Source organism: Perognathus longimembris, chromosome 8 (assembly GCF_023159225.1).
Source record: "Perognathus longimembris pacificus isolate PPM17 chromosome 8, ASM2315922v1, whole genome shotgun sequence".
Classification (NCBI taxonomy): domain Eukaryota; kingdom Metazoa; phylum Chordata; class Mammalia; order Rodentia; family Heteromyidae; genus Perognathus; species Perognathus longimembris.
The window spans coordinates 23,496,359-23,522,310 of record NC_063168.1 but is presented as its reverse complement, the minus strand read 5'-3'; the positions used below and the strand labels follow the sequence as shown (position 1 = coordinate 23,522,310).

At 42.9% G+C, this 25,952-nt stretch overlaps 1 protein-coding gene across 3 annotated transcripts in view; it reads right to left on the bottom strand.

The window, feature by feature from the left end:
* Window positions 1–25,952, bottom strand: part of Arhgap25 (Rho GTPase activating protein 25) — a 72,320-nt gene that overhangs the window by 7,500 nt on the left and 38,868 nt on the right. For 2 of the 3 annotated variants that reach the window (XM_048352652.1, XM_048352653.1), the window contains exons 3-7: window positions 25,864–25,951; window positions 21,940–22,056; window positions 8,487–8,694; window positions 3,429–3,561; window positions 1,767–1,840 (exon numbers count right to left, since the gene is read on the bottom strand). In XM_048352652.1, coding sequence (XP_048208609.1) covers window positions 1,767–1,840; window positions 3,429–3,561; window positions 8,487–8,694; window positions 21,940–22,056; window positions 25,864–25,951 — 620 coding nt within the window. Of the gene's footprint in view, window positions 1–1,766; window positions 1,841–3,428; window positions 3,562–8,486; window positions 8,695–15,091; window positions 16,637–21,939; window positions 22,057–25,863; window position 25,952 lie in introns of those variants that run through there. The other variant, XM_048352654.1, reaches the window with a different exon arrangement.

Here is a 25,952-nt window from a genome sequence, read left to right as displayed (position 1 = left end):
CCTTATAGAAAACAGGAAGTTGCCACAAGAAAGTACTTCCAGGTATAAATGGTGTATTTATTGGATTCCAGTTTATTTTCTGTCCTGCTTGAATAGTGGAACTAGATTGCTCTGTCCACAGGAGTTTAGATTTGATTTGCAAAAATCCAAGACCAAGGAGGGAAGAGAAACCATAAAGGTTTTCAAGCTGCTGGGGGCATGACAGTGACTGAATTTAGAGAATCAGAAGAGCAAGTGTCTAGATCCAGTTCAGGGAACTAAGAGGTGACTAGAAGAACTAAAATGTATTTGACTGCCACTGGGTCCTGACTTTGTAAGACTTTAGAGACATACTGCCTCTATATATAGGCATATTTTTTATATAGGACTTTATAGGCATCCTGTATCCAGAGAGGAAAAATTTGTCAGTAAGAAAGTCTTCTCTTTTTTTTTTTTTTTCCACCAGTCCTGGGCCTTAGACTCAGGGCCTAAGCACTGTCCCTGGCTTCTTTTTGCTCAAGGCTAGCACTCTGCCACTTGAGCCACAGCGCCACTTCTGGCCATTTTCTATATATGTGGTGCTGAGGAATCGAACCCAGGGCTTCATGTATACGAGGCAAGCACTCTTGCCACTAGGCCATATTCCCAGCCCAGTAAGAAAGTCTTAAAGATAAGTCCTCTGCTCTCACACTTCAGTTAGAGCACCAAGCATCTCTAACTCTCAGCAGGCGCTCAGTAACTAACAATGAATTTTGACTATATTTCTACTCATTGGAGACATGAAACTCTCAAATTCACTGTTGAAGAAGCTGAAAAGACTGATAAGAGAATTTCTAGATGTTTTCCAAAAAATGTAAACAAAATAGATTGAAACAACTGAAACTCCAAATACGGTGAAATTATTAGTTAAACAAATTATCACATGTCAAAATAACAAAAAATTATGAAATATCATCAAGCCACATATAATCTTATTGTATGACACAGGGAAATGCTCACAATATAACAGAAGCCAAAAAAGATATGTGATTATGTATATATATACACACACACACAAATATATACACTTGTATACATATACAGACACTTGTGCTTATATAAGGTTGATCTTGCTTTTATTCCAATTCAGCAAAGATGTTCTACTATATTCATATTTATGTTTGAAAAATATCTAGAAGGACATATGTCAAGGATTCAGAGATCATTGCTGGACCAGGGGTTGCAGTTTATGTTGGTTTCTTATATATGATTTTCTGTAGTTTCCTAGTTTTCAAATAGAGCAAGAACTATTTTTCTAATTTGGCAACTACAACTCACTATTCTTTTGAAAAAAGGAAAGACAAAATTCAAGAGTTTGAGAGGAAGACCCCAGTTCCCAGTCTAGCAGACCTAGGTCAATCCATCTTCCAGGTGTTTCTTCAGGAATGGCAAATGGATGGTCTCAGAAAGGGTGGCTCAGAATAACTGTGTTCAAAGCAGTAGGTTGGTCTCCAGTGAAAAAGACCAGAAATACTAGGAATATGGGGTATCTTGCATATTCCAAGATTCTGGGCAGCACTGAGGCAGGACAGAAGGAGAGGATGGGTTCATTCTGTGTGTCAGCTGGGCTATAAGTGATTATTGAAATTATCTTGCAGAAACAGAAAGTTCTCTCAATACTATGTGAATAGAGATGAACTTTCAAAGTCCTAGACCCAAATCTGTTATCTCAGAGAGAATCTTTCTTTCTTCTTCTACCTAGTGAATGTTTTCTGATGTGGCTCAAATGATAAGAGTTGGCATCTCACCTGCAGATATAGCTCAGGAGACTATAGTTGTCACGAGGAAGGTTGGAGAGCTGCTTTATCAACTCTTGCTGAGCCTGGGAAGAGATTTTTGATAATATTAAGAATGCTTGTGGGGCTGGGATTATGGCCTAGTAGCAAGAGTGCCTGCCTCGAATACATGAAACCCTGGGTTCGATTCCTCAGCAACACATATATAGAAAACGGCCAGAAGTGGCACTGTGGCTCAAGTGGCAGAGTGCTAGCCTTGAGCAAAAAGAAACCAGGGACCGTGCTCAGGCCCTGAGTTCAAGGCCCAGGTCCGGCAAAAAAAAAAAAAAAGAATGCTTGTTATTCACCAGCAAGGCTAATTGGGAATACAATTGGTGAATCTATATGGACACAGTACACTGGCAGTCACCCTGTTCCCACATTTGTGACATTACCAGGGCCCCTTCCCCCCAAAAAATCCTCACCATTTTAGCAAAATGGCACAAATATATTCATGGACCTTGGGTTTTAAAAATCTCAGTTAAAAGCTGGGCGCCAGTGGCTCATGCCTATATTCCTAGCTACTCAGGAGTCTGAGATCTGAGGATTGTAGTTCAAAGCCAACATGGGCAGAAAAGTTTGTGAGACTCTTACCTTTAATTGATCACCACAAAGCCAAAAGTAGACATGTGGCTCAAGTGGTAGAGTGCCAGCCTTGAGTGAAAAATCCAAGGGATAATTACCAGGCCCTGAGTTCAAGCTCCAGTACTTGTGAATTTGCTCTCTCTCTCCCCCTCTTTTCCTCCCTCTCCCCCACCTCTGTCTTGGTCTCATCAAGGTCAAAGTGCCTTTTCCATTATTTTATTTTATTTTTTTGTGGCTCTGACACTTGAGCCACAGCTCCACTCCCTGATTTTTGTGGTAAACTGAAGATAAGAGCTTCATGGACTTTCTTGCCTGGGCTTGCTTCAAACCATGATCCTCAGATCTCAGCCTCCTGAGTAGCCAGGATTATAAGCGTGAATCATAAGCACCTGGCCCCAGCTCTATTTCAAAAGTGAGTCAGCTATAGGTGATTAGGATCCATTCCATTCCTTTCCTTTTGTCTTTTGTTAAAATTATTTTTAGGGCTGGGGATATAGCCTAGTGGCAAGAGTGCCTGCCTCGGATACACGAGGCCCTAGGTTCGATTCCCCAGCACCACATATACAGAAAACGGCCAGAAGCGGCGCTGTGGCTCAAGTGGCAGAGTGCTAGCCTTGAGCAAAAAGAAGCCAGGGACAGTGCTCAGGCCCTGAGTCCAAGGCCCACGACTGGCCAAAAAAAAAAAAAAATTATTTTTAAATCATCTTTAAATAGTTATACATAGGAGTTTCACTTCAACATGTCCATCTATGAATACAATGCATCTTGCTCAGTGTCACCTTCCCCCAATCTCTGCACTATCTGTCCTAACCCCACCAATCCCTTCAAGGGTACATTTCTTTGCTGGATTATGACATGCCATGTAGGCAGTGTTTTGGCTGGTCACCATCAGCACCACCTACCATCTTTTGCTGATGCCTAAGTCCCAAATGGATAAAACATCTCACCAAAGGGCATAGGGTTCCCAGACCCACTGTTACCTTCCACAATAGCATTCTGAAACCAGCTGCTTTCTTCTAAAGCAGAATAAGTAAGTAAGCAGACACAAACCTTTGCCTCATCTGCATTCATGAGCTGCCCACAGAGCAGGAATCCCTCATACTGGCTCCAAGGAACCACTGGCTCTGGGAGGTCTCGGAGGTAGAGCTTGAATAGAGAGGCCACGGTGTGCACATCTGTGTCTCTGGAAGGAAACAAGCAACAGATTTTGAAAGGGAAATTCCAGAACTATCTTCCCTTCTACCTCATACCCAGTCCACTCAGTAGAACCATAGGTTCCAGAGGAGAGTTTTGGTTAAGTGCCATCAGAGCCAACCATTCTTGCTAATTTGTACTTTGAGTGCAACAACCCTGAACACTTCTTTCTCTGCATCTTCAAAGGCACATTCAAGGCCCACTTTTCCCATGAAACCTCCTTTGACTACTTCATTGCTTTCTACTTTCTTTAAGTCACTCAGTTCCTTACAGCACTGTCTAATTAGTCTCTAACATTTTTGTGTTAATTTCTTTATATCTTTAAACCATCTGTATCTTTAATCTCCCATCGTGCTTCTAAGGAATGAGATCCATTTATGTATTTTCTCCATAATTTATTCAATCAGTATGCAGTGTAGTTTACATTGCTACATTTTGTGGTACCATTGTTTTGCTTTTGGACAGCACTGGGATTTCAATAGTAAACCCCAAGGGATACAGAGGACCTTTGGCCTCATCAGGCCACAGAGGGGACACAAGTGTTATCAGATCCTTAAAAAAATTGTGTGGTTGGTGCTATGGTATGAGACTCAGGTAGCATAGGGAGTCTGTAAATGCATTGGATAGGCATGCAGAAAAGGATTCCCAAACCAGAATTGGGGAGCCATAGTGACCACTCAGATAAAGTAACACCTTGGGTGAGATCTGAAAAGTGGTGAATTACAGCATAATGCATGTGTGTTTGTCCAGAGAGGCGGAAAGGAGGCCCGGTGACTCATTACAAGACTGAGACAACATTCAGGTGAGTGTCTGGTTGATGGAAAGAGGCAAGGCTTTGTGTTTCAGCTTCTCCAACTTATAGCCAGGTCTGAAAAGCCACAGCTAAGAGGTAGAGTTGGACCAGCACCTATATTTATGTAGCCTTCAAGCTGAAAATGATTCTTGCATTTTTAAATGGTTGAGGAGAACATACCAAAAAGATTATCTCATAACATGTGTAAGTTCTATGAAATTCAATGCAGTGACGTTTTAGACCCCCACAGTCGCTCGTTGATCTATGCACTTCTCTTTGCTTTCTAACTATAAGAGCACACTGCTCATAGCTGTGGCAAAAGATGTCTAGCCTGAAAAGTCTAAATATTTAATATGTGGCCCATTATCAAAAGTTTGCTGACCTCTGGCTTAGAGGGCTACTCCATTTATTTTGCAGCATTATAAGAGAATAAATCTGAATCTGCCGCATATATTCACATACTACTTAACAAGGAGAATGTGTTCTGAGAAGTGCATTAGGTAATTGAGTCACTATGTGAACTCAGAGTGCTTATATAGATCTAGATGGCATGGCTTATTGTGCTCCTAAGCGCTATGATCCATACTGTTGTATATTTGTCTGTCACGGACCATTCAGCAAAGGAGAATGAGAGTGGACTAGAACAATATTCTTCTTGGAGGAGTGGCAGGAGGTAGGTTTGGACAGCAGAAGGAAAAGACAGATATTTGGGGCAAGAGAAAGAGGAGTATCAGAACTTGTCTATAAAGCTCTGTATTGAGCTTTGTGTACAATATTTTGTTTTTATTCTTGGTAGCCAGTTGTTGTTCTACAGTTCTCTCCATCCTCTGCCCCTCCCTCGCAGCCTATGAACTTTCCACCTCTAGAGGAAAACACAGAGCTGGCACAGAGCCCTGCCTACACTCCATGGTTGCCCTCAGGAAATCTGGGGCGGAACTGTTCCCTTAAAATGGAGATTCTGAAAAGTCCTACCCTGTTGAATTGGTGGCTAAAAATATCTCTAAACAGAACTAGCTGGGAAAAGTATTGTCGTCAAAACATGATGAGAAGTTCCCAAGGAACAGACAGAAAGGCAATCCGCTGACAGTCTGCAGGAGTGGCATACACCTAATGTCCCCAATGTTGCAGACCAGTCTTGGGATTCTAACACACATCCAATGAGTCTCTCAAATCTCAATACATGACCCCCAAAGTCATGCAAATCCCTTGAAGCCCCTCTTATCCTTTCACTGCCTTATTCGGAAGGTCATTTGCTTTTTCCCAGGATCCTGCCCCAGCCTCTCTTGGGTATGCCTGCCTCCAGCTTCCTGTTCACTGACATGTTGCCTAGCCCAGCCCCCAACACACAGAAAACATCCACAGCATGAACAGAGGAAACAAAGAATTGAGATGAAGAAAAGAACTTAAATGACAAGTCAAAAATAGGATTCTTTGTAGAAAAATAACAGCAATTTTTTAAAAAGTTTGGTCAGAAGAAACTAATGACAATAAAAAGCTCAATACTGGAAAGACAAAGTGATTATAGCCATAGATAAAGATATAGTATGAATATATGGGCAGATCAAAGTAATGAAAGGACACAAACACACACACATGCCACTCCCCCCTACACACACTTAGGACTTTAAAAATCTCGAGAACCCAATCCATATTATTGTCCACTGACAACCTAGCTAACTTCTTATTCTTATTATTGGGTCTCTGTATAAATGTCATTTCTTTTGGTGGAAGCAGCCTCTCTAAGCATCATACCATGTCAAAAGTTCCTTGTTCGAAGCTTTCATAGTTCTCTTAACACAAGAATCACAATTGTTTCCAAAATTTTTTATGTGGTATCTGTGCCCCATCAAATTAGGGCTGATTCAGATGTCATTCTTATAGTCTTGTCTATGCTTCCAGCATCGTTTTTCCTTAATTGGCTATCCTACAGCTTAACAATTTTCATATAATCAAGTACTAGGAACCACGTGGCTTCAGAATTCAATAACGCATTCACCAGAGATTACCCTAGGCTCTTCAGATGGCTCTGATAGTCCTTGCCTTGGAGTGGATAATGTCGAATATCTCCTTATGGAGATGATAGTGTAGAATATACATCTACCTGTTTCTCACAGAAGTATAAGTATGGGGAATGCATCAGCATCAGTTTTTACTGGGCTAAGCAGTATCCATCCCAACAGAGAACTGATGAGGAAGATGCTAACTTTACATTTCTATGTCTAATAAGAACATTCCACACCTGTGCTAGAATGTCCAAAACAAGAGTCCCCATATTTCTTCAATGCTAGTGAGGCAATGGGGGAGTCCTCTGGTGGAACCCAGCATTTGGGCAATGTAGACTATCTCAACTGCTATTGGGGACACCAGGAAGGGGCTCTGTCCTCCCATTTCCCTTCTGCCACTCAGTGATTTCTAAAATATATTTTTTCAATAGGCTAAAAAAATCGATGAAAAAAAATGGATGGGGCTGGGAATGTGGCTTAGAGATAGAGCACTTGCTTAGCAGGCATGAAGCCCTGGGTTCGATTCTGCAGTACCACATAAATGGAAAAAGCCAGAAGTGGCATTGTGACTCAAGTGGTAGAGTGCTAGCCTTGAGTGAAAGAAGCTCAGGGACAGTGCCCAGGCTCTGAGTTCAAGCCCCAGGACTGGCAAAAAAATATATTTATAATTGTATTAAATGTTTCCAAAACCTACATCCTAACAAGAAGTCAATGAAATTGGTAAATTAACTTTGAAGGGAAAGTGACCAGTGTTAGATGGCTTTCTGAGAGTCAGTCTACCTTGGGGGTAGCAGAGAGGGAAGCCAATCTTGGGGTCATGCTCATCTGAGTGATGTGTGATGTGTAGGGAGATGGTGAGGAGCAGGTCAGAAGAAAAGGGAAATGGAAGGAGGCTTGGGGTAAAAGATGATATCTAGCCGAGAGCCAGTGGCACATGCCCATAATCCTAGCTACTTGGGAGACTTAGATCTGAGGATCATAGTTCAAAGCCAGCCCAGGCAGGAAAGCTGATGAGACTCTTTTCTCCAATTAACCACTGGAAAACTGGAGGTGGTGCTGTGGCTCAAAGTGGTAGAGCACTAGACTTGAGCTGAAAAGCTCAGTCTATCTATGCCCAGACCCAGAGTTCAAGCCCTATAACAAAAAAAAAAAAAGATATGAGACCTACTCTTTATTTAGGGCCCAGGAACAGGTTCCAAGCTGAGACTACAGCTTTGTGCACAAAGACAGATAGACCCCAGAAAAGTTACAGAAGAAAGGTGGGCCATGCTGGTGATTGGGGTGGAAATACGGTGGTGGGGAAGAGAAACACCGAGAACGTCCACACAAGCCCAATACTCAGGTCTCTACAGCTTTCCCTTCTGTCCTAAATAAGCTGTAGGGGATTTCAGTGTTTAGAAAAAATGGAATTTAGACTTATCATATTAAATCTTGCCTTGTGGGCTGGTAATTTGGAAACAACAATGGATCTGATGCCAGTAGGACAAGTGTCTACAGGCAACCCCAGGATGGCCATTGCATAACAGGCACAGGGGTGGAAGATATAGCAGCTTAAAACCCTGCCAAGAGGCAGGAAGAGGAGGGAGGAGAACAGTTGCAAAGAAAAGTCATTACATCTGACATGTCCAGAAGAGGTGGGCAGCTCCCACAGAAAAGACTTAGGAGAACCAAGGCTGCCACAATAGTATGTTTCCCACAAAAAGTGCAGAACTGAGGTGAGGAAGTGCTACAGTATAGGAGACTAATTCAAAATGTTAATTCTAGAACGCTATGAAAGAGCATAAGAGCCATATATTTAGTACATTCTCAACCACATCATCTGTATAGGCTTCTCTTCTAGACTTTTCCCAAAAGGTGGGTCTCAGATTATGTTATCCCCTACCCTGTCATCCCCTTCCCTAATTGTTGAAGCACCACTTGAAGCTGTTCAGATCATTGTCTCTTACCTAAGCTCTCCAAACTGTGGTCCAGGTCCCAAATTCAGCACTGTGAGAACAAAAGACTATTTTTGTTGTAAGCCAGAACTCTTGGAAGTGTCTGTGTGTATCAGTAGCTCAGCTAGCGTGGAGAGGTAGAAGAGACAGCACACACCTCACACCATAGGCAAGGATGACATACCTGTCAAAGGAGGGCCTCTCCCCAGCATCAAAAGCATCCCTCAGCTGCTTCACCAGGTTGTCCTGCCCAGGCAGACGGAAGATGCCCTCTTCATTCACACCGTGTTCCAGAATGAACTCTGCACACTTCTCTACCAGGATGGGCACGAGGTGGGGGCCAAACTTCTGTTCATAGGCCACAGTTTCATCCAAGCGCTGACCAAACACCGCTAGGAAGAAAAACAAAGTGGGTCCTGTCCATCATTTTGACTTTCCTCAGATGATCTGATAAGTCAAAGTGCTTGGCTCGTTTCTAATACTGTTTTCTATGTCGCTTGAAAAGCCAAACAAAATAAGTACCAGAAAAATGGATACTTGCAAGAGAGGGTGTAGAACTAAGGGGAGAAGGGTACAAAAATAAAGGGGAAAAGGGAGGGAGAAGGCAGTCAAGAATTCACTGTATATACCATCGAGTTGAGAAAAATAAGGGAAGGGGTACGTCAAAGGGTAGTGAAAATGCTGGAGGGATGTCAGAGTGCAAGATGCATGTGCATATATATATACACACATATATATATGCATATATATATATAGCTTTGTTAAATAACAAAACAAATTTTAATACATATCCTAAAAATTAAGAAAAGTGAGGGAAGGGGTGGGTTGGAAGGTGTGGTTGAGAATGTTGAAAGAGGTGATCTGTGGAATGGCAACTCCTCCGCACAACTACTTAAAGATAATAAAATATTCATAAAAGAAGATTTGACTGCAAGGATACCACACACAACTTGGGACACAAATTACTCATAATATTTCCTGTGGTAAAAATTTGGGTTAGCCTCTGTCAGTCTCTTTCAATTGACCCACATTTTTCCATATTTGAAACAACAGATTTTGCAATGCTGGTGGATCACACTTCATAATCTAGCTTCTCAGGAGGCTGAGATCTGAGGATCATGGTTCAAAGCCAGCTCAAGCAGGGAAGTCCATGAGACTCTTACCTCCAATGGACCACTAAAAAGCCAGAAGTGGAGTTATGGCTCAAGTGGTAGAGTGCTAGCCATGAACACAAAAACTCAAGGACAGTACCCAGGCCCTGAGTTAAAGCCCTGGACTAAAAAACAAAACAAAACAAAACAAAAAGCCATAAAGCAAACAAACAACAAAAAAACAGCTGTCTTTTACTGAGTACTTGTGTGCTAGAAAGTGTGCCAAGTGCTTTGCACATCTTTTCTTCATTTAGTCTCAACAGGAGCCCCATGAGGTGGCAGCACTGTCATTGACTCTGAGCCTTAGGGACTCTGAACTTGCCAGGTCAGATAACACAGGGCACAATCCAAAATCAAGTTCAGGCAGCACCGTCCTGAGAATGCAGCCTAAGCCACAGCAGCAAGCAGCCCATCCTGACTTCTGCTGACATCCCAGAGTATTGAAGCCTAACAGCCTCGTGCATGATTGTCGCTTGCTCTATTAGACCCCTGTGGCATTTCAAATACTTTAGGTTATTCACTATTTTCATAAACAACTTCACAGTAAACATGTTCATTTGCCGAGCAGAGATCCTGGAACGTGTGCAGTACAAATACATAATGTCTAATTAATGGCTTAATTTATTGTTAATGTTTGGATGAAGGAACATAGACATTTCATTCTTTTGAACTATTTCCTTAAGGCAACTTCCCACATGTAAAATTACAGAGTAAAATGGGTTGAACATTTTTATAAACCAGTGGTATGCAAATTGCTTTGCAAAAATATTTCTTTTCCTAATTGTGCAGCCTCCAGCAAAGCAAGTATGGACTAGCAGCACCCGCAGCCCAGTCATCACTTGGCTCTGTAATCTCCCTACCTCTACATGTAATGAGATTAGTTTCTAAATGAGAGCTATAGCCTACCTATTATCTCATCGGACCCCAAGGCTTTCTGTGTCCTTAGGTTTGTAAGACTGTCCATAGTTTCAGTTTTGTCCTATCTGATCTTCCCTCTGTCATCACTGGGGCTCCGCCCTACCCAGCAGAATCCTAGGATACTGATTTGCAAAGTCCTTTGGTTCTCCCCACGACTCTTCTTCCTCCCTCTTGCCCTTCTCCCTTCTCTCTGGCTGTCTACCTCTATTGAGAACCCTCCTAATATAGATCCTACCTGAAAATTGCTGTCCCAGATTCTTTGTTTTCTTTATTATCAAAGTGAAGTACAGAGGGGCTCCAGTTTCATATGTAAGGCAAAAATAGTGAGGACATGGATAACCACACAGAATTAAGTTCCTGTCCATCTGTGAAAGAAGCTTTCCATCCAAGCAGTGCATCACAATCGAAATGACCTGACTTAAAACCTAGACCATGAGGCATTTGTGAAATTCTTTTGAGGTGCACCTCAAAGAAATAGGTAGATGTATTTTGGAGCAGCTGAAGCTTGGATTCAGCTCCAGGGCTCCAAATGAAGACAGGTAGATGTTAAAACTTGGGCTCAGAATTCACTGGGTTCCAATGAAAGCCAATAGCCCCAAATCAACATATATAGAACAGAGATGTCAGAGGTTTCTCCCCAACCATGTCACATGCAGTAGTGCCTATGTCTCACCAATACATTCATTTCCCAACAGGACTTTTCCCTCCACCTTAACAGTTCCTACTAATAAAGTGTTCACATCTGAGAGCACTGAGAGCTAGGCATCTCCATACCATGGAAATTTCTAATTGCAATCTTTGTAACTCAGATCTTCATCACTCCCCCTGAGCTCATCATCTTTTTTTCCTCTCTCCATCTTAGCAGGTAACCAGGTAGAGATGAACAAACTCCCTCCCCAACAATCTCTGTCCCTCTCCCCCTTCCTCCTCCTCTGCTTCTGTCCCTGACCTGTCTCAGGAGAAGAAAGAACCCTGCCTTTCCTTTAGGTGATGCTTTCCAGAACAATCAGCTCTACCCTTACTATCTCTTTTACCATTTACTCCCTGTGCTGTATGTTTTTCTCTTTTGATATAAATAGTCCAGGTGAGTGTAGGTCTTTATCAATTTAGGAAAGAATGATCCTTTGCGCCAGCCCTCATGCAGATGATCAATGCTTGTTTCTCTTTATCAATGACCTCATAGAAAAATATGTCTAGCTCAGAAGGTGGTCCTCCTCACAGACCACTCTCTGTTGACCATTCACTTGTGAGCGTCTCAGCCCCCTGCAGTCTAGTTCCGTCAGCCTGTATCTTCCCATCTCATGTTCTTGCTAAGATTTCTGCTGAAATCCCCTGAATGAGTCCAGTTTCTGATAATTCAACATATTACTGGTCTTATCAGAAGACTGATAGTATTGATTCCTTTGCTTTTAAGACCTTCTTCCTACAAGGCTATAAAACCATCTGAACCACCCATCGTCATTCTGTTCCCATCTCTCTGATGACTTATTTCAATCCCCTTTCCTGTGTCTCCTATACCTACTCCTTTAGTACGCTGGTGTGTCATTGCCTTGGATTCTAACTCAAAGGTCTCTTCTTCCCTTCTAGGTGCTCTCTTTGTGAAAGTTCATGGGAATTTACACAGTCATATATAAATGGATCACTTATACAACTGTCAATCTGGTTCTGGCGCTCCCTCCCTCCCTCCCTCCTTCCCTTCCTCCCTCCCTCCCTGCCTCTCTCTCTCTCTCTCTCTCTCTCTCTCTCTCTGGCTCTCTCTCTCACTCACTCTTTTTCTCTTTCCCTCTCTTATTCCAAGCATCTCTGCAGTGTCACCATTTCTCAGTACCTTCTCCAATTTCACCCATCCTACCTCCAGCTCACTATTTCTCCTCTAATTTCCTCACAGGAAAGAGTATTCAATTTTCATAGCACCACATACTTCTTCTCCTAGGCATTGAGAATACCAAGACACTAATACAAGGTACTTGCACTCAACTAACTCAATTAGCAAATTTCATGAACATTAGAGCTACCTGTAAGCTTCTTTCTCCCTCCAAATATATAGGCTATACATATATATATATATATATATATATATATATATATTAGGCTATACAGCCTAAGTACATGAGATTTGACACTCTAGTCTCACTCCTGCTGCCTTAAGTCATTGCACTGTCTTGTTGTTTTATTTCTGGCCTTTTTGCAACTGAGTTCCTTCCACCAAAATTAAACAAATCCGCTGTGGGTTAGGCTCCTTGGTAGCTGGAGATTATGATGGGAATAATTTTTAAAAAGTGGTCTTTGCCCTTATAACCTTTCCAGTTGATGTCCACTTCCTACTTTTGACCCGGGAACCCAAACTATCTGAGTGTAGATGCCTTCTCAGGAGGTATGGTCCCTCCCTGCTCTGTACTCATCGAGCTCCTGGTGCACACCTCTACTTTATCACCTGTCATTCTGTTTTATAATTATTTATTCAGACATCTCTCTCTCTCTTCCACTGGACTGTGGGCTCCTCAGAGGCAGACAGGATGTCTGGCTCACCTCCTATTTTTATCTCCTGGCACAGAGATTGGCACATGATGGACCAGCCCTCAAAGAGCTATGACTACCTGCCATCTCCCATTCTTCCCATACCCCATTCCTTCTCTCTGCTCAGCATTTCTCCAAGCCTGCTCCTGTCAAGGAGGTCAACGGTCTTTGTATTTTTAAACCCAGAGTTAAATCTTCAGTCTTCATCTCAGCTGCTCAATCAGCAACCTGCAATACAGCAAGTCACTCCCCTTCAGTCACTTGTCATGTGATTCTGGGTACTCCACTCTCTCAGTTCCTCATTGATCTCATTGGTTGCTCCCACTCACCCTCCTCAGATGACTCTTTCTTCTCCCCCTGCCCTCTAATGTTCGACTGTCCCTCCCCCATCTAATGTTAGACAGTACCATGGCCTCCCTCCTCCATCAGCATGTACTTTCTCTTAATTTCAAAGCTTTAAGCATCACTCAAACTTTACATGTCCAGTGTAGAAATCAGCCAAAGCTATTCTCTCTGACAAGAGTACACCACTGTGTATTCTGGACACATGAGGAACAACAGTGTCTCCTCCTACATGACAGAAAAAGCATCATTATGTTTTTGTTTGCTTAGTTCAGGGTTTTGTCACTATTTGTTTCTGATCACAAATGAGGAATTTAGAATCCCAAACATCCCAGAAACTTCAAAGTTGTAATCTTGAATTGAACTGATCTCAGACCTCGGGATTCTTATCTCCAGCCTTTGCTTCTGAACAGACTTGCAAGAGGCTTGATATGGGGAAGTGAAGAACAGAGGAAGCCCAAGGAAACATAATAGAAGCCAGCAAAGGAACGCCACAGGGCAGCTGTTTCTCAAAGATCATTCTCTGCCCCAAAGGCAAGGCTCCTAGTTCTGTGTCTTGTGCTCTTAACCTTCCCCCCCTCTTTGAAGGACCGTTTGCTCCACAGCTTTTCCTACCCTCTTGCAGTGGGGTCATTTCTAATTGACTCCTTGATGACAAATCAATAATTATGCAGGGTGCCAATGACTCATGTCTGTAAATCCTATCTATTCATGAAGCTGAGATCTGAGGAACATAGTTTGAAACCAACCCATGCCCCCCAAAAAATGTTTGTAATACTATCTCCAACTAACCAATAAATAAAAGACTAGAAGTTGAGGTATGGTAAAAGTGGTAGAGCAAAAAGGCAAGTGAGAGTAAGAGACACTGAGTTCAGCCCTACTATCAACACACACACACACACACACACACACACATGCACACACACCCAAGCACACATAAAATGCAACAACAAAAACAAACAAGCATGACTTAGATCTAGTCCCTATTAGCAGAGGCATTTCCACTCTAACAGTTATGAAATCAATCAATTCATTATAACTATATGTCTATAGTTATTATAATTGTTAAATGTAATGTGATAATTATAATGATTAGCCAATTTAATTAAGTTAATTTTATGCTGGTATCTGCCTTAGATGCTTTCACGTGTGACATCCCAGTCATTATGAAAGCCCTACCAAGCAGATACTGTTCCATTTTACAGATAATAAAGCCAAGGCTCAGATTAGGAATTTGTCCTAAGGTCTTATTTACCTCTAGAACTTATGTTAGGTCAACTATTTCTGTTTAAAGATTTCAGGTATCACCTATCTCATTGGGAGGGACAGATCCTTGGGTTTCTATAGCCCTTCCACGCCACACATGCCATCCCCACCTCCTCTGGTAGCACACTCTTCATGCTCTTCTCCAGTTCCCAGACTTAAAGCTTTGGACTGATTGCACCTCATCCTGAGCAACCACTTAATGATGACATGTCATTACCATGGATAGAACTGCCCAGACTGTCCTCTGCCTTTACCCTTGAAGGTTCCTCTTGAGAGTCTAGAAATCCTAGGGCACTGAGCTGGGGTGGGGAAGTGAAAATACACAGATCTGTTGTGACTTCCTTCCAGTCTTGTTCCTCTTTAGCATCTCTCAAATTCTGCATCCAGACCAAGTGCCCCCTCCCCACCCACCTGCCACCCATCCAGACCTGCAGAGACCCCTTGCCCAACCCCTTCCTGCCAGCCCAACACTGGTCCCTATTCTGCAAAGGCTCCCTTCCAGGCTTGTTCCCCATTTCTGAGAGGAGAGTGACAAGCAGCTTAGGTACAGTGTCTGAAAGTATTAGAACTGAATTACAAAATAGAAAAGAAATACCTTTCTTTCGGAGCCTGGGGCTTTTCTTCCTGTAATCCCAACAAAAGAGCAGCACCAGGGTAGGAAAGCCACAGCCCAGTTCCCAGCGCGGCATCCTGGGAATACGAGGCATGGTAGCAGCCAGGACTTTCAGCGTGAGAGCCAGCCTGGAGCCTCTCCTCCCTGAACTGGAGCCCCGTCCTCTCTGGCTTCCAGATCAGCACATGCTTGCAAATACTGTTCAGTCTGATTCCCTGGCAGGAAACATGGGATCTGCCGGCACCTGCCCAGCCCTCCTGGCTTCTTCCTTTCCACCCCCCTTTTTCCTCCCTACTCACCTTTATACACATGACTCTTGGCTTTAAAAGAGTGAACATAAAGCTGTCAGGGCCTCAATAAAAATAAGTGCCTCCTTTTACTTAGTCGCTAATTGTCAACTGCCATTCAAGAGATATCTCAGAGGTGGGTTTTAAAAAAAAAACAACAAAAAAACTCTCCTACACAAGCCCTTCCCAGCATTGCTTCATATATCAGTGTCTGGCAGGAACACAGAAGTTCACTTAGCGTTTATGAAGCCAGCCTACCATTCCCTGGAAATGCTTTCAGAGTTGCACGTGGCTCAGCATCAGCCCTGCCTGCAGAGAGAATGATCGTGGAGGTGGGCTGTTGACTAAACTGAGACGCTTCCCTTCCTGTTGAAAAGACTGAGCCAACAGTGCTAAGGCCTAAACAGACACAGCCCAGAGACCTGGAATGGCCTTCCAGCATCACAGACAGACAGGAGGAGTAAGATTGTAGAGAGAGAGCTGAGGCAGTCCCACCCTGCCAGCCGGGATTCATCCCTCTGTCATCCCCAGGCCAGGAATCCAGGAGTCATCTCTGAAACTACTTTCTCTCTCCATGCTCTTTCCCACATCCTGGCAATGTTACCTCTGGAGTGCTGAGCAAACCAATCCACTTTCAACCTGCTCGTCCAAACTACCATCTGTCCTCTTGTCTAGTTTTATTGCTAGTCTCCTGTTTTTACTCTGATCTACTACTTCTAGTCCAAGCCATTCTCCATACAATAAGAACGATCTTCTCAAGATTAACCCAATTTATTGCCTTCTTGATTGCAAATACCCACCTGCTAGGATGAAACCCATATCTTGACAAATCCATCTCTACTGTCACCAGCTTCCCCACCCTGCAGTTTGTTGTCTTCCTATCACAGGACCCACTTTCTCGCTGTTCCCTTTCATTGAAACTCCATTCCTTCCCCTTTCTCTAAAGGTTCACTTCTGCTGGCCCTTCAGAGTTCAATGAATCATTCATTCAAGAAAATCTCCCTCACCTTTCTTGACAAAGATTTCTTTTTTTTTCCCACATGGCATGTGTTTTCTTGCATGGCACTTGTCTCAAAGCTGTAATTTTATGTTTTTCCTTGGCTTTAGGAGGTTAACTTCTACGTCTGCTAGTAGACAATAAGTGCCCTGAATGGGGGATTTTTTTTTCTTTTATCCCTCTTCTTACTGCTTCTGGTTTGCCTCCCAGGCTGGGTATAGAGTTTGGCAAGTAACATACATTCAAGAAATAGTTGTTGGGGCTGGGAATATGACCTAGTGGTAGGAGTGCTTGCCTCGTATACGTAAAGCCCTGGGTTCGAGTGCCCAGCACCACATATATAGAAAACAGCCAGAAGTGGCACTGTGGCTCAAGTGGCAGAGTGCTAGCCTTGAGCAAAAAGAAGCCAGGGACAGTGCTCAGGCCCTGAGTTCAAGGCCCAGGACTGCCAAAAAAAAAGAAAGAAAAGAAATAGTTGTTGACTAAATGAATAAATATCTGCCTTGTGTTATTAGCTGAAGGGAATTGGAAACAGGAGAGAAATAGAGGAAATAAGTAATAATAAAGAAAAACTATCATTGCTGTTAAGATACAATTGGATAATAGAATAGTAATGGCTTTCAGACAGAACAACTAACAGGATAAATTCATGGCAGCTTCTGAAATCACACACACAAAGGTACAAACAGTTTCCAAGAATTAGGGGGAGAGGAGGCACTCCAGTTACAGAATAACTCAATACTTATGTGCTCTCGATTTTTACTTTGAGTGAAAAAAATGAAACTATTGGGAAGTGGAAAGAGTTGAGCAGTGAAGGGTTTAACAAGCTCACCCTGGCTGAGTGAACCGAGTGTAAGAAACAGGTGAAAGCCTGGAGGTGTGTGCATGTAATTCTGGAATTTGAACAAGAAAAAATTTTGTCTGAAAGTCTGTGAGAAGCGGGCAGCTTCTGGGTGGAAAACACTTCCCAAAGTGGCAAAAAATTCTGGAAGTAGGCTGCAACACCGTGTTAACAGTGACTTTACAATATTTAGGGAGCATGTTCTGCTGATCTAGGGGTGCTTTAAGGAGCCTCACCCTGAATTCTACCAGCCAGCCTCCTTAAACAAGCCATCCACTATTCCCTCAGAACTAGAGTTCCCTGACTTACAAACAGGCAGGGCAAATATCTGATTAGATGGGGCTATACTGTTTCAAAACATCACGTTTTCCTGAATCCATGGTTTTGTTTCAATGAGTAACTTTTAAAACACCCAAGATGTGACATGAGAGCCAACACTGCACTTTGAATGAATAAGTGGTGTGTGCTCTGACTTCCCTTCCCTGAACTTTCTACCACCTATGGTACTTATGCTTAATCTGTTTCTCAGGGCAGTGGCCTTGAGATGGGGTGAAGGACACATCCCTCATGTACCAGGACAGAATGCAACTCACCATGGCAAGGCCCAGCCAGGCACTGCAGAAGGCTCAAGTCCTGATAAAAGTACAGAGCCAATAGTTGGACTGTGAGCAGTGCATAAGGAGGCCCAGTCTCCTACTCTCAGATGCAGACAGCTTAGCGCTAGGGAAAGCAGGAAACATCAACAGGCCTCACAGGCTCTAAATCCAGGTCAATAGGGAAGGTCACAGATAAGATTATCCAGGCTTAAAAGAGTATAGTACTAGGCCTTAACAGATTAAAAATAGAACTTCATGTGGCCCAGGAAGCATAGTAAAATGTACTTTTAGAACTTGTGAGATGGTTGATACAACTATGTAACTCTTTGTGGAATAGAGTACAGATGTCATAGAGGGCTGTAGCTGGTGTGCTGGAGTCTAGTTGTCCCATTCAGGTCACTTCAGAAGTCCTCATGGATGGTTCCCAGGCTATAACTGCCTGGCCCCTGGGCTCACATACCCCGAGTGTCCAGAGGGGCCGACCTCAGCTGAGCCAGGAAGTTTCTTTCCCAGGGGTTTGGAATGAGGCTGCCAATATGTAGCTGGTGCCTGTGGCAGATGTTGAGGTTGGCACAGCAATGTAAGGAAAGAGTGTGGGCACGATGGGGGCCGATGACAAGGTGAAAACAGGCAGGTATGCAGAGAAACACAGAATGAGAAATTGTGGCCCCACAGAAACCAACAAGAAGAGCTCCAGAAGCTAAAGACATACAATGGAAAAAACATAGCCTCTTCAACTACTAGTACTGGGAAAACTGGGCAGCCATATGTAGAAAACCCAAAGTAGACCCTAGCCTATCACCATGCACCAAGATCAACTCAAAATGGATTAAGAACCTCAACATCAGACCTGAGTCTTTGAAACTACTGAAGGACAGAGTAGGAAAGACGCTAGAACTTATAGGCACAGGAAGGAACTTCCTGAATCCCAGGGGCACAACAGATAGGAAAGAGACTTGACAAATGGGACTATACTACAAAATATAAAGTTTCTGCACAGCTAAAGACATAGCCACCAAACTAGAATGACAGCCAACCATATAGGAAAGGATCTTTACCAGCACAGCAACAGACAAAGGCCTAATATCTGTCATCTACAGAGAACTCAAAAAACTAACCCCCTCCAAACCCAGTAAACCAATTATTAAATGGGCAAAGGAGCTAAAGAGAGACTTCACAGGAGAAGAGATAAAAACGGCAAAGAAACATATGAGGAAATGCTCAACATCCCTGGCAGTAAAGGAAATGCAAATAAAAACAACCCTGAGATACCACCTCACTCCAGTTAGAATGGCCTATGCTCTGAACTCAGGCAAAAACAAATGCTGGAGGGGATGCAGGGAAAGAGGAACCCTTCTCCACTGTTGGTGGGAGTGCAAATTAGAACAACCACTTTGGAGAACAGTATGGAGGTTCCTCAAAAATCTCAGCATAGACCTACCCTATGACCCAGCCATACCACTCCTAGGCATCTATCCTGAACAACAGGTCTCAGGATATCAAAAAGACATCTGCACATCCATGTTTATCGCTGCACAATTCACAATAGCCAAAATATGGAAACAACCCAGATGCCCCTCTACAGATGAATGGATCCAAAAAATGTGGTACCTATACACAATGGAATACTACATAGCGATTAGGAATGGTGAAATATTGTTATTCGCAGAGAAATGGTCAGAACTTGAACAAATAATGTTGAGCCAGACAAGCCTAGAACACAGAGAACAAAGGGGCATGGTCTCCTTGATATATGACTGTTGGGGGGGGGGCGGGCAGTAGAGACCAGGTCTGCCAAAGGAAAAACTTCTTGTCAAATGGTATTTCCACAGGTTTGGGTCAGCGACCTTACATTATATATCTAAAACCAAACAACTACTAAACATAAAAAGGTCTAAAATAGACCTCTCAGTGGATCACAATAGCTCAACAGCTGTGTATATATGATCATATAAGACAAGGATAAGCAAACTCTATTGTTGACATTATATTTAAAGTTCTAGGTGAATTTCCTTTGGCATATGCCACGTGGCTACTGCATATGATTTTGGTATACTGGGTATTGTATATATATGCCTACCTGATCTAGGGAAGGGAAAGAAAAACGAAGGTGTAAGATATCACAAGAAATGTACTCACTGCCCTATTATGTAACTGTACCCCTTTTACATAACACCTTGTCAACAAAATTTAATTAATAAAAAAAAAGAAAAAAGAAGAGCTCCAGAGCTCAGCTCCTGTCCCTTGTGAGGTCCCTGGCAGTTCTTGACTTCTTTTCTCTCTTCTCTTTTCTTTTTCTTTTTTTCCTTTTATTGTAAGTACTGAGATTTGAACTCAGAGCCTCAAATTTGTGAGGCAAGAATTCTGCCACTGGAGCAACAGCCATTATGCTTCTACTTTGTGTCCCAAATAGTCTTGTGCTTTTGTCCTGATTGACCTTGGACTGTAATTCTCCTTCCTGTGTCAACTGGGTTGCTGGAATTACAAGTGCCCCACCACACCTGGCCTCATTAGCACCATATCTATCTAGTAAATCCCTTCCTGTTGCTTAAGTCCTTCAGATATTACTCCTAACCTTTATAATTAAAGAATCCCTGGAATTTATCAGTCAAAATTCTGTAGCAATATGGAGAAATTCTTAGTTATAAATTCTTAAAAGTTATAAAATATAAATTATGTACATTCTGTTCATTATTCTGGAAAATATATCTATATATGAACCCTGGTTAGAATCAAACACTATAAAATAGCTCTAATGGCTTAAGGAATATTTGTCAAATTTCCATAAAATTATTGTGGTATTTGTATAATTTTGGAAAGAAATTGTTAGGAGATCAAATCAATATTTAATATTTAAACCATGAAAGCTTCCATAAACAACTTCTAAAATAAGAGACCACAAAGTCAATAAATAGTTATATAGTTATCCTGGAGTGGATACATAGCAGAGTGTTCCTAAAAAGATAGAAGATGGTGTCTTCTTGGCTCACACATGTCACTTCTTTCATATGTGTATGACAAGAAAACATATTAGATTCATAATTGTGTTGATTTCAGAGATTTTTTGTTTATTTTATTTATTTATTTATTTATTTATTTATTTATTTATTGCCAGTCCTGGGCCTTGGACTCAGGGTCTGAGCACTGTCCCTGGCTTCCTTTTGCTCAAGGCTAGCACTCTTCCACTTGAGCCACAGCACCACTTCTGGCCGTTTTCTGTATATGTGGTGCTGGGGAATCGAACCCAGGGCCTCATGTATACGAGGCAAGCTCTCTTGCCACTAGGCCCCAGCCCCTATCCCCCAGCCCCTATTTGTTTTGTTGTTGTTGCCAGTCCTGGGGCGTGGACTCAGGGCCAGAGCACTGTCCCTGGCTTCTTTTTGCTCAAGGCTAACACTCTACCACTTGAGCTACAGCACCACTTCCAGCTTTTCTCTATATATGTGGTGCTGAGGAATCGAACCCAGGGCTTCATGTATAGGAAGCGAACACTTTACCACTAGGCCATATTCCCAGCCCCCAGAGATTCTTTTTTTTTACACCGGGTTTTGTTGTTGTCTTTGTTGTTGCTTAGGTTTTTGGTGTTTTTTTTTTCTTCAACCAGATCTTGTGTGGAAATACTGAAAATTCCCCCCAAGAGTTCAAATATTTAAGGCACTTAGCCTAGACAAGTGTTCAATACACAATTCACTGCTCTCTTGCAAGGCATCTCTAATCCCACCCCCTCCTCCAGAGAGTGTATTTATTTTGCCTGAGCTGAATAGCCTAAGTTACAGCTTTGTTTTTCACCTTCTCAGACCCCCAAAGTCCCATGATAGGGCTGACCCACAGTGCTGTGTAACATACCACTGCCAGGAAACCAAGGGTCAGCCTTGGCTGAAACCTTCGCTAAGGAGTGCAAAGACTTGCCATCTCTCCATTAGCTTTGGAATTGGCTAGATACTCTGAACCCTCCATAGTCAGCAGAGGACTTGGTCATGACTGTTGTCTCAGAGTCACTATGTGATTTGTCCCTTAAGCACTGTTCAAGGAAAGATCAGGTCCAGAACTACTGCCTCCTCTTCTCCAGGTGTTGCAACCTGCCCAGAAAGGCGGAGAAGGGTCCTTACCTCCAGAAGGTGTACCAGCAACTCTCCTGAGGAATTTAACCCACTCCTCCATCTCTGCCTGGGAACTGGCCATGAGAACATAAGAGTCCTGTCCCAAGCGATTCTGGTCACATGAGGCTGCAAGAAAGAGTAGCAAATATGAAGGTCTTAAAATGGCAGGAGGCCCAGGCAAGGGGAAATGAAGAGAGGCAGAACCCAATTAGTGCCTTGGATCAATGAAGCACTGCCAGTCAATAGTATAGTCATTAGATAACTGTCCTCAGTGGATCCGAATCTCCATTGCACTTATGGTTTTTATCAAAGCTCTCATTCTGCACATCAGTCACAGTGGTTTGCAATTGAGATGGTTTTGACTACAAGCTACATCCACGCAGGACAGAAGCCATTTCTTACCCAAAGGAAGAAAAATTACACAGGGTCATGTTCAGCATTAGCTGCGGTGGGATCAGCCTTGCACATGTGCAAGTGTGAAGACCTCCGGTCATCATGACAACCATGAACATTTTCATTTTTGTTGTTTTGTTTATTACTGGGGTTTGAATTCAGAGCCTTATACTTTTGCTTGACTTGATTTTTACTCGTCTATTGCTGTAGTACTTGAACTACCCCTTACTTCCAGCTTTTTGCTGGTTAATTAGTGGTAAGAGACTCTGGGGGCAGGACACTGGTGGCTCGTGTCTATAATCCTAGCTATTCAGGAGGCTGAGATCTAAGGCTCATGGTTCGAAGCCAACCTGGGTAGGAAAGTCTGTGAGACTCTTTTTTTTTTTTTTGCCAGTCCTGGGGCTTGGACTCAGGGCCTGAGCACTGTCCCTGGCTTCTTTTTGCTCAAGGCTAGCACTCTGCCACTTGAGCCACAGAGCCACTTCTGGCCATTTTCTGTATATGTGGTGCTGGGGAATCGAACCCAGGGCCTCATGTATATGAGGCAGGCACTCTTGCCACTAGGCCATATCCCCAGCCCCGGTGTGAGACTCTTATCTCCAACTAACCACCAGAAAAGTAGAAGTGGCACTGTGGCTCAAAGTGGTACAGCACTAGCCTTGAACGAAAAAGCTCAGGGACAGCACTCAGGCCCTGAGTTCAAGCCCCATGACTGACCAAAAAGAAAAAAAAAAGAGGGAGAGAGACTCAGATTTGTCTGCCAGGGCTGGTTTTGAGCTGCGATCCTCAGGTCTTAGCCTCCTCAGTAGCTAAGATTATAGGCATGAACCACTACCATCCAGACAAGAACACACTTTCTAATGTTAGTCCAAACTCAACAGTAAGGAATTGGAGAGAGCAAGCAGCCTCAGGTGGAAGGGACAATGAGACAGGTATGCTTTTCCCACAAAACCATTACTTCTTGTGCAAATCACCATTCTCTGGATAATATAAAACCTAGAAAATGGTAGGTATCAGTACCTAGTTAATGGACACATGAAGCTCATTAGGACTTTTTTTTAGCATCTTCTTTTTAAAACTCTTAAGTTTTATTCTCTGGGTATCCGTTTTCTCAAATGGACAAAAGGATGAAGAAATAACAAAGCAGCAGAGAGGGAACAGAAGGAGATCAAAAGAATGAAGAAAGATGACCAAAATGGAAACCTGGGAAAGGAAGGTAAAAGAGGGACAGGGAGAATGTCAAATATAGACCATGTAGTAACAGTTCTGTGACTAGAACTTTTAAGTCTTTCATAGGCCTCCTTTTCAGTGGAAACCTATAAAGTTGAAATGGTTTGGGGTTGGTAAAACACAAGAAGGCTTTAGGAGGGTCAGGAAAACAATTTCTTTTAATGGTAAGAGGGCACTGCACTACAAAATGCCTTTCAAGCTATTCGTCCCACAAGCTCACGAAGAAGCCCATTTGAGCTGCCATGTTGGGCCAACATGGGGTTTAGGGGAGTAAAGACTGTCTGGTTCCTTTCGGTTCCAGGCTGTGGACTGAGATTTAATGTGACTGAACCTCATCTTCTTTGAGAAAATCTGAGTCTAAATTCATCTTGTCATTGGATCCTCAGATCTTCAGATCACAGGGGTCAAGCCATGGGAGGGCTGTCCATTCAGGAAAATATGAGAACTGAGTGCTTCTGAAAGTAAAATGGGAATCCAGGATGTGCTTAGGGAAGAACTAAAAAAAATGCTGCAGGAACCATAAGATCTCTTGGAGAGAACAGAGACTTATAATATTTCCATCTTCCAGATCATAAAACTGAAGCCCAGACATGCAAGCCCACCTGCCCATTGATACCCAGAAAGTTATTATAGGTTCAAAGCAAGGTTCCATTCCTCCCAGTAGAGATTACTGTAGCCCATATTGCTTCAAAATTTGACCTTGGATATAATTTATATGTTATTCCTCCCTACTGCAGGTGCACTCCAGTCTACTACTTTGTCAAAACATTGCCTTTTCAGTTTGTACTTCCTAGGACATCCTTTGGTTCTGTCATTAACAACCCTATTGAAAATCACTTCCTCCAGCTGGGAATATGGTCTAGTGGTAAGAGTGCTTGCCTCATATACATGAAGCCCTGGGTTCAATACCTCAGCACCACATATATAGAAAAAGGCCAGAAGTGGCACTGTGGCTCAAGTTGGCAGAGTGCTAGCCTTGAGCAAAAAGAAGCCAGGGACAGTGCTCAGGCCCTGAGTTCAAGCCCCAGGATTGGCAAAAAAAAAAACAAAACACTTCCTCTACTGGCACTGGCTTCAACTTGAATTTTTGCAAGTCTCCTCATTGCACTCCTTCCTGCACTCTCGGTGCGCCCATGCCAATTCAAAATAATTGTATGACTTCAGTCCTATCATGCTCAGAGCCCCCCAATGGCTTTCTATTCTCCTAACACAGAAGCCAAACACATTGTCATTGTATGTGTCCACTCCTTAGTGAAATCCCCACTCTCAAGCACCAGTCCAGTCTAACCACCCTGGCCTCCATAACATTCCTTGAACATGCAAACCAGGCTCAGGGACTCAGCCCTGTCTCCTCTTCCTCCCTGGAATGCTCTTCCTTCTCATGTGAATTTGGTTCATTTCTTCAGGACTTTCAGGCATTTGCTCAGATGCTACTTTCTCAAGGTAGCATGTTCTTCCAGCTTGTTTTTAAATGACAAGCAAATGCCACCATCCCCATCTCAGCCAGAATATTCTCTTCAATGTAATTCTTTCCCATAGTACTTATCTCATCAGAAAGCCACACAATTTATTCCTGTGCTTGCTTTGTTGCTAGTTTCCACTAGATTGCTGTTATGTGAAAAGGCTAAAGGGAAAAGGCATCAAGGAAACTTGTGACCTTCCCTGTTGTAACACAAGATATAGCTTTAAGACAACACAGCCAAATCAACTGTCTGGCAGTTTCTGGAGGAGCTAAGGCTTGTGTCTGAGCAAGAGACAGAGATCCAGAGAAAAGTAGCCCCAGTATGGCAGATCCAGGACCACAGCCAACTCTCCTTGGAAGACGGTAACCCATGCAGGTCATGTGTTCAATAGGTGACATACATACCTGGCATGCATAAATGTGCAGCACCTCAAACTGTCCTTTCTCATCAAGTCCTGTTGAACCCTGTATGAGATTTCTGACTTCCCACCACCCTCAACAAACTCAAAGCAAAATCCCACTGTACAATTTATATCCTGTGATTAGTCTCCTCAGTTCTAGACTGAGCTCGTCCATGTAAGCAGGGATGATGTCTTTTCATTTCAGTGGTCTTGTAGTACCTGGCTCCAAGCATGTCATTATGGAATGCTCAATAGAATTGAATGAATGAGCACTCATTTTGTTTATGCATTTTATGCCAGCCCTAGATACTAGCTCATCAACTAGCTTAGGCTTGTGAGTTCTCTGCTGAACCATTCTTAACAGATTGGTTGATTTGTTGGTTAGAAGGACTCACTGAATCAAACAGAGCAGTGTAGTACACCTTTGCCTCATTTTTTGGCTCTTACCTGGAATAACTTCAAAGACAAACTTCCCAGCTTCCTCTGGGTTTGTAGCAATCTCTTTGATCGTACTTCCTGGTAGATACATGCAGCCC